This window comes from Carlito syrichta, unplaced genomic scaffold, assembly GCF_000164805.1.
Source record: "Carlito syrichta isolate Samal-C Ts95f unplaced genomic scaffold, Tarsius_syrichta-2.0.1 Scaffold290538, whole genome shotgun sequence".
NCBI lineage: Eukaryota > Metazoa > Chordata > Mammalia > Primates > Tarsiidae > Carlito > Carlito syrichta.
Window position 1 is genome coordinate 3493 of NW_007234634.1, and position 7905 is coordinate 11397.

At 37.0% G+C, this 7905-nt stretch overlaps 1 protein-coding gene across 1 annotated transcript; it reads right to left on the reverse strand.

Annotated features, from left to right (window-relative positions):
- Positions 1 to 1580: 1580 nt before the first annotated feature.
- LOC103256611 (zinc finger protein 658B-like) lies at positions 1581 to 4954 on the reverse strand. Its single transcript, XM_021710596.1, has 3 exons — positions 4900 to 4954; positions 2720 to 4337; positions 1581 to 2684 (listed from the first exon to the last, which is right to left on the reverse strand). Exons 1-3 carry the CDS (start codon positions 4952 to 4954, stop codon positions 2498 to 2500), a joined length of 1860 nt encoding a protein of 619 aa, XP_021566271.1. The 3' UTR covers positions 1581 to 2497.
- Between the last annotated feature and the right edge of the window lie 2951 nt (positions 4955 to 7905).

Sequence of the window (7905 nt, forward strand, 5' to 3'; positions counted from 1 at the left end):
AACAGAAAGGCAGGGAAAAGTTAAGAGTAGCATTTCCAGGTTTTTATGACTCGCATTGGGGAACAGTGGTCCTGGTGTTTACGACCACCTTGGAGAAGAGGTATCCTTGTTTCTATGGTTTGTTTTGGGGGAAAGTGAGGATGAGGAACAGAAGGGCGGAGAAAGTCACTTTGGGTATCATTTCCTAAGCCCCAATAGAAAGAAGAAGACTATAAAAGAACATTAGGGAAAAATTGGTGGAATTTGAAAAAACATGGTTAGTTAACAATGTATGAATGTTAGTTATGAAGAAGGTTCCACAGCAATGTTAATGGGGACACTAGGGGAGGAGTGCAGAGCAATTATTATTGTAACTTTTCTGTAAATCCATTCCAAACTAAAAATTTTAAGAGTATCCCAGGTTAACTTCCTTTTTATTGATACTTTTCTGAAAATTAAGCATGCAAAAGGGTTGCTTTTCAGCTCTCACTTTCCTTTCAGCACTGAGCAATAAGATCAAGTTGCATCAAGGTGTCAGTGATGAAAAAGGAGAAAACAGATTCCATAGCTGCTGGCAGCTTTTGACTAAGAGCAACGATCCAGTCTATGATGTGTCAGCCATGGTGGTATGATACAACCCTTATCCAATGATGGGCTCTTACTTCATCCAACGATGGGCTTTTGTCTTTGGCAGTGATGCCACTAAACTAACTGATAACAACTTCGTGTCAAAGAAATACCTAATTTCCAATGAATGCTAATGATACAATTTTTCCTATCATTATTCCTTCATACAATATAAGGGATAGGGACTCGATAAATTTTTCTCAGGGATTCAACTGATTTGTTGTCCTCATGCTGAACCTATCAGATCAATTTCAGGGTTGAAATTTTTAGTGATTCAGGTTTTAAACGTGACTGTTTATTCTCTTCTCTGTACTGAGCAAACCATGTAGGCGAAAATGATGGCAGCTTCACCAAGTGTTTTCTTGACTAAGACTACTAATTTTTGTCTTACCAAAAGTGAGTCTGCTTTCCAGTACGAGTGCTGTGCTCTTGTCATGAAGTAGCCCTTTTCATTCCAACTCCAAAATCTGCTGTCTTAGCTTGGCAGGAACACCACTAACTTGGAAAGCACAGTGTAAGCAGGCATCATGATACTGGAAAACAAGATCCTAGGCAAGAGGCTGAGGCAGTACGCATTCAAGGGCTTGAGGGGATGACTTGTTTTATAAAGATTCAGTGCAAAATGAATCACTAGAGTAGGATAAACTTAATGTCCTCTATACCCTTTCCCCCCAAAAGTATGCAAGAATCAATACCACCACCAACACCTCCAGTGCACATGTGTGCACGCACACACACATATACACACAAGAATGCTTGGGAAATCTCAGGGATATCAAAGGTTTTATAAAAACAGGGCAAGTCATATTCAGACATAACAGGTGGGCAAAAACCTAACAGCAAGTTGAAGGAAACTAAGAGGGCACAGTTGCCCAGAAAAGTAAGTAGACATGCCAAAGCAGGTTTGGCTCCCACTCAAGTTCACCAGTAAGAATTCATGTTTACAGTCTCATACAGACTTTCACATCAATTAGTGACTTTTCATAAATATTTATTGGTGTTATCCACAGAATTTAAGCTATTCCTCCATTTAAAAAACTTCACATTCTACAGTGAGTTTGTGTATAGGAATTTGTTCTTTTTTTCTATAAAATTTTTGATAGTACATCCAAACATAAGTTTTTGTAGGTGAAGATTTTATTTTTTTCAATTCTGAAACTGACACTTTCTCAGGAAATAAATTTCTAAAAACAAACATTCAATATTTGTTAAAAATCATTTATTCAAAATATAAAATTTTATCCTAATTATTTGATGTTTAATGCAATTAATTTTGTTGTGAAGGCTTTTGTGTTTTTCCAAAATATCTCTGACTTTAATGAAGGCTTCTCATCATTCAGGATGTTGACAATTTTCTTCTTCATGTGAAGTCTCCGATATACAATAAAACTGAATTATTATAGTTCTGAAATGTATTATGTTAGTACGATTTCATCCCAGTCTAATAGGGAGACAGCAAAACAATGCATTTAACTAATAGGTCAAATCTGAGAGCTCATAATACTTGCTTGAAAAACAAACAACTGATGAAGATGTGGAAGCAGAGAATTATATTTCAAACATTTACTCAGATTCTAGCTTCTTTTGACCTTGTGCTGCACCACATTCAACACACAAAAGCCAACTTGCTGTGGAAATCATCTCAATCCCATCTTGCCATAGACCAGGGAGACTATGCTTAAGGGCCAGGACAAAATGTAATAGATATCATTAGCATCATATTCTCTGGTCAGCCCACCTGGATGAATGAGATCGGGATTTTCAACAAGATATGAGCCTAGTGGAAAATGTTAGGGAAAACAACTTTCCAGTCTACATGACAAGAGTTTCTCTGCTGTGTGGTATAAAGTAAGGCATGAGTTAATTCAGGACTTCTCAAATTCATGATGTGTTAGGGTTTTCTCTCTGGTATGCATTCTGATGTGATGTACTCTAAGAGCTGCCTTACGAACAAAAATGTTCCCACATTCACCACATTCATAGGGTTTCTCCCCTGTGTGAATTCTCTGGTGTACTCTGAGAGTTGAAAAGTGGGCAAAAGCTTTCCCACATTCATTACATTCATAGGGTTTCTCCCCCTGTGTGAGTCTTCTGGTGTGCACTAAGGTATGACATCTGGGAGAATGTTTTCCCACATTCATCACATCCATAGGATTTCACACCTGTGTGAATTCTCTGATGCACTTTAAGGGATGAGCTAAGGGCAAATGGTTTCCCACAAATATTACATTCATAGGGTTTCTCCCCTGTGTGAGTCCTCTGGTGTGCACTAAGGTTTGACTTCTGGGAGAAACTTTTTCCACATTCATTACATTCATAGGGTTTCTCCCCTGTGTGAGTCCTCTGGTGTGACATAAGGTGTGACTTCTGGGAGAAAGTTTTCCCACATTCATTGCAACAATAGGATTTCACACCTGTGTGAATTCTCTGATGCACTTTAAGGGATGAGTCAAAGGCAAATGGTTTTCCACAAATATTACATTCATAGGGTTTCTCTCCTGTGTGAACTCTCTGATGTGCACTAACATATGACTTCTCAGTGAAAGTTTTTCCACATTCATTACATTCATAGGGTTTCTCCCCTGTGTGAATTTTCTGATGTGCTCTAAGCGCTGAATTACGGGTAAAAGTTTTGTCACATTCATTACATTCATAAGGTTTCTCCCCTGTGTGAATTCTCTGATGTACTCTGAGGGCTGTATTATGGGTAAAAGTTTTCTCACATTCATTACATTCATAGGGTTTCTCCCCTGTGTGAATTCTCTGATGTGCTCTTAGACCTGAACTGAAGGTAAAAGATCGCCCACAATCATTACAGTCATAGGGTTTCTCACCTGTATGAATACTTTGATGTGCTTTGAGAACAGAAATACGGGCAAAAGCCCTTCCACATTCTTTACATTCATAAGGTTTCTCCCCTGTGTGAATTCTCTGATGTGCTCTGAGTGCTGAATTATAGGCAAAAGTTTTCTCACAGTCAGTACATACATAGGGTTTCTCACCTGTGTGAATTCTCTGATGTGCTTTTAGGGCTGAATTACAGGTAAAAGATTTTCCACATTCAGTACATTCATAGGGTTTCTCTCCTGTGTGGATTCTCTGATGTGCATTGAGGTGTGTCTTGTGAGAGAAAGTTTTCTCACATTCAATACATTCATAGGGTTTGTCACCTGTGTGAATTCTCTGATGTGCTCTGAGATGTGATGATGTGAAGAAAGTTTTCCCACATCCAATACATTCATAAGGTTTCTCCTCAGTGGGAATTCTCCAATGTTCTTTAAGACATGCCATCTTGAAGAATATTTTCCCACATTCACTGGCTTCACAGAGTTTCATCTTTGTTTCTATTCTCTGATGTCCTATAATGGGTGACCTGTAAGATTTCCCACAGTCATTGTTACCATAAGTTTTTTCCTTAGTGTGAATTCTCACATGTTCACTAAGGTTTGACTTCTGACAGAAAGTTTTCCCACATTCATTACATTCATAATGTTTGAATCCCACATGAGCTCCAGAATGCTGAATAGAGTGTGAACTTGTACAAAATGATTTCCCACATTCTTCGTATTGAAGTTTCTCCCCTGAATGGGTCCTCTGATACTGAATGAGGTATCCTTTCTGCTCTTCTTTACTCAAGGTTTTATCATTGTCATCAATGAATATTACTTGACACAGAGACTTCTTTTGTTTTTCCTGGATCTCTTGTATGTTGTCATCAATTTTATGATATCCTAAAATGAAAAAAATTGAAAACGTATTATAAATCTTACACTTTTCATGGAGAGGGACTTGTACCCATGTTTTGTTATGTATTTTATTTTATTTTTTCTGGTCATGTTTCCAAAGACTGAAAATATGCACAGACAGATTCTCTTTCTTGTTCCTCATCTATAATGTTTAAAGAAATAGGTATTATTTTCATCCAAGATGGAGTAGGCCTTTTCCTCCCAGATCTTCCTTCTTACAATTAAAAATCCTGGCAAGAAAAAAAAAGATGAACAAACATACAAAGACTCTACAAAATAGAAAAATATGAACCTCAGGACTTAAGAAATGACACAGCAGAGAATTCCAAAGCTTTTCTTTCTGCTTCCCATATATCCTAGACAGAGTGCTAAAGCAACCTACAATCTGGAGCCAGCAACAAAAAGAGCTCCAAGAAAAAAAATCCTGTTTCTTCTAGCCAAAAGTAATTTAACAGAACCGAAAACATGTTTGACATCATCCACATATTCATGCAAAACAAAAATGGAATGCTTCTGTGGTTCCATGAAGGTTGACCAAGAAGCTAACCTTCCACTGCAACGGATACAGATGATCTGTGTGCTCTTGTAATATTTCCCTCCATGATCCAAATGGGGAGCTCACAGGAAAGATCATAAAGGATCCTGAGAAAGTTCCAGTTTCGGGATATGCTGGAAGACGTAACAGGAGCTGCTGCCAAAATTCTGCCTAGAAATATATTCTTATTGGCCACGCTCGGTAGCTTAGCTGTAATCCCAGCACTTTGGGAGGCTGAGGCACGTGGATTGCCTGAGCCCGCAGGTTTGAGACTAGCCCGGGCAACTTGGCGAGACCTCGTTTTACAATAAATTAAAAATTAGTTGGATGTGGTAATGCCTGTAGTTTCGGCTACTTGGAAAGCTAAGGTGGAAGGATTGTCGGGGCCTAGTAGGTCAACACTGGGGTGGCCTGGACGATTGACTGAGACTCCAAATCAAAAAAAAAAAAAAGAAATATATTCTTATCTAATTTATGGAACAAATATATTCATCTGCAAGGGCAAGAACAACAAATCTGTTTTACGGCACTAGCAGGCACTCATAGCAGCTAGAGGAAGAAAAGCAGCACAGAAACATGAGGCAGGAATACCTGGTAGGCCCAATTATAGGGATAAGAGATAAAGTAGCTCTTGTGATAACCACATCTTCAAACTCAAGGACACAGTGCTTTCAATAACAGCTAAATTCACATTTTCTCAAATGCACATGGAATTTTCAGCAAAATAGAATGCATTCTTGGCTGTCAGACAAATCTTGGCTGTTAGACAAATGCATTCTTGGCTGTTAGACAAATACAGAAGAACAGAAATCATACAAAAGATGTTCTTGAGCTTCAGAGAAGCTATACTAGAAATTAATAAACACTTTTTTACTTGGAGATATACAAAATATTTATAAATGATATTCTTCTAATATACCCATGGGGTGAAGAAGGTTCAAATAAGATATTTTGAAGTCTATGAAAACAACACAAAAATACAGAAATTTCTGAATGCAACTAAAGCAGTGCTCAGACATAAATATGTGGTTTAAAATTTTTATATTTGAAAAGAAAGATCTGCGGATACTTAAGTTCCTACCTAAACAAACTAGACAAAGAGAGACAATTAAATCTAAAGATAGTAATGGAAGAAAAACAGTAAATATTAGAAAATAAATCTGAAAAAAGAAAACAGCACAGAAAATCAAACCAAAGCTTAGTTATTTAAAAAGATTTTTTTTCAATGATAAGCAGGGAAAAAAAAGTCACAAATTAGCAATATCAGAAATGCAAGAGGGGAAATTACTGACACAACAGACATTCAACAGATAAGAAAACAACATGGGTGAATATAACAAATTAAGGTGGCTTAAAAAACAAATATTTATTTTTCTCAGTTCTAGAGGCTGGAAGTCTCAGAAGAGGGTTCCAACACAGTTGCATTCTTGTGAGTGACCTGTTTGGGTTATAGGCTATTCTTGTAATAGCCTCACATGCTGGAAAGTAAGCTAGCTAGTCATGGTATCTTCTTGTGAGGGCATTTTAATCTATCTTTTTTTTAACCAGAAAAGCAAATAACTGTATTTGAACACTCTAGAAAGAAGCAGTAGGAGAATATGGACTGTAACCAGAGCGTGTTTTTTGGATTCTTAGAACTTTATTCCTTTGTTTTAGAACACCGATATCATATTATTTGTTTCAGTAATTCAAATCCTTAAATGTTTTCTTTTACCTGTGATCTCAGGCTAGACTTTAATGTACTTATTATCTGAATTCAAACCTGAATGATAACAGAACATGAAATCTAAATTATTTTACTTTTATTGACTAACAACTTTAGCATTCTTCTATAACAATGTTTCCAAGTTTTGTATTTAGAGATAGCTTATTTAGCCAGTCAATATGCTCTAATCATTTACATATAGTGACTGGGAGATATGCTTGATCTATATTATGTCAATCTTTATGTAACGCCATTTGTTACCATGGCTCACAACAAAAACTTTCAATAAATGTACATCACTTATAATAATTTAGATGATTTTACTTTTTCTTCTAGGAATTTTATTGAAAACTATAACTTTTTTAAATTTCTGGAATCATTTATTAGTATAGACAAAGGCTAAGGTGCATATGAAAAGATGTTTGACATCATTATTGACAAAGAAACTGTTATGGACTGTGTCCCATTCCCAAATTCATATGTTGAAGAACTAACCTCCAGTAATACTGTATTTGGAGACAAGGCCTTTAAGAGGTAATCCAGGTTAAAAGGAGGTCATAAGGATGAAGCCTTTATCCAGTAGCACTGATGTCCTTAGAAGAAAGGGAAAAAACACCAGGGTGCTCTCTCTCTCCCTTAGTGGATACGCACAGGGGAAAGGTCATGTGAGAAAACAGCAAGAAACGTGGCTTTCTGCAAGCCAGGATAGAGAGGCCTCACGATAAACCAACTTACTGGCATCCTGATCTTAGACTTTCAGCCTCCAGAACTGAGTAAATTTCTGTTGTTTAATCCACTCCGTCTGTGGTATTTTGTTATGACAGCCCTAGCTGCCTAATAAAGAAAAACAAATCAAAATCACAAGGAAATACCACTTCACATTCACCAGGATGCCTGGAATCAAACAAATGATGGTAAGAATATGGAAAAATCAGAATCCCTATGGGCTGTTGTTAGGAACAGAAAATGGTGATGTCACTTAGAAAAACAGCCTGGCAGTTCCTTAATCAGATAAACGGAGGCACCACACGACCCAGAATTTCATGCCTAGGCATAAAAACATATGTCCATGCAAAAACTTGTAAATGAATGTTCATATCAGCATTATCCATAATAGCCAAAAGGTGGTAGTCCAAGTATCTACTGACTGATGAGTGGAAACACAGGCAGTATATCCAAACAATGAAATAGGATCTGGCCATAAAAAGGATGAAACACTGACATATGCTATAACATGAACCTTTTAAACATTAAGTTATGCAAAAGAAGCCAATCACAAATGATCACATATTATATGATTCCATTTATACAAA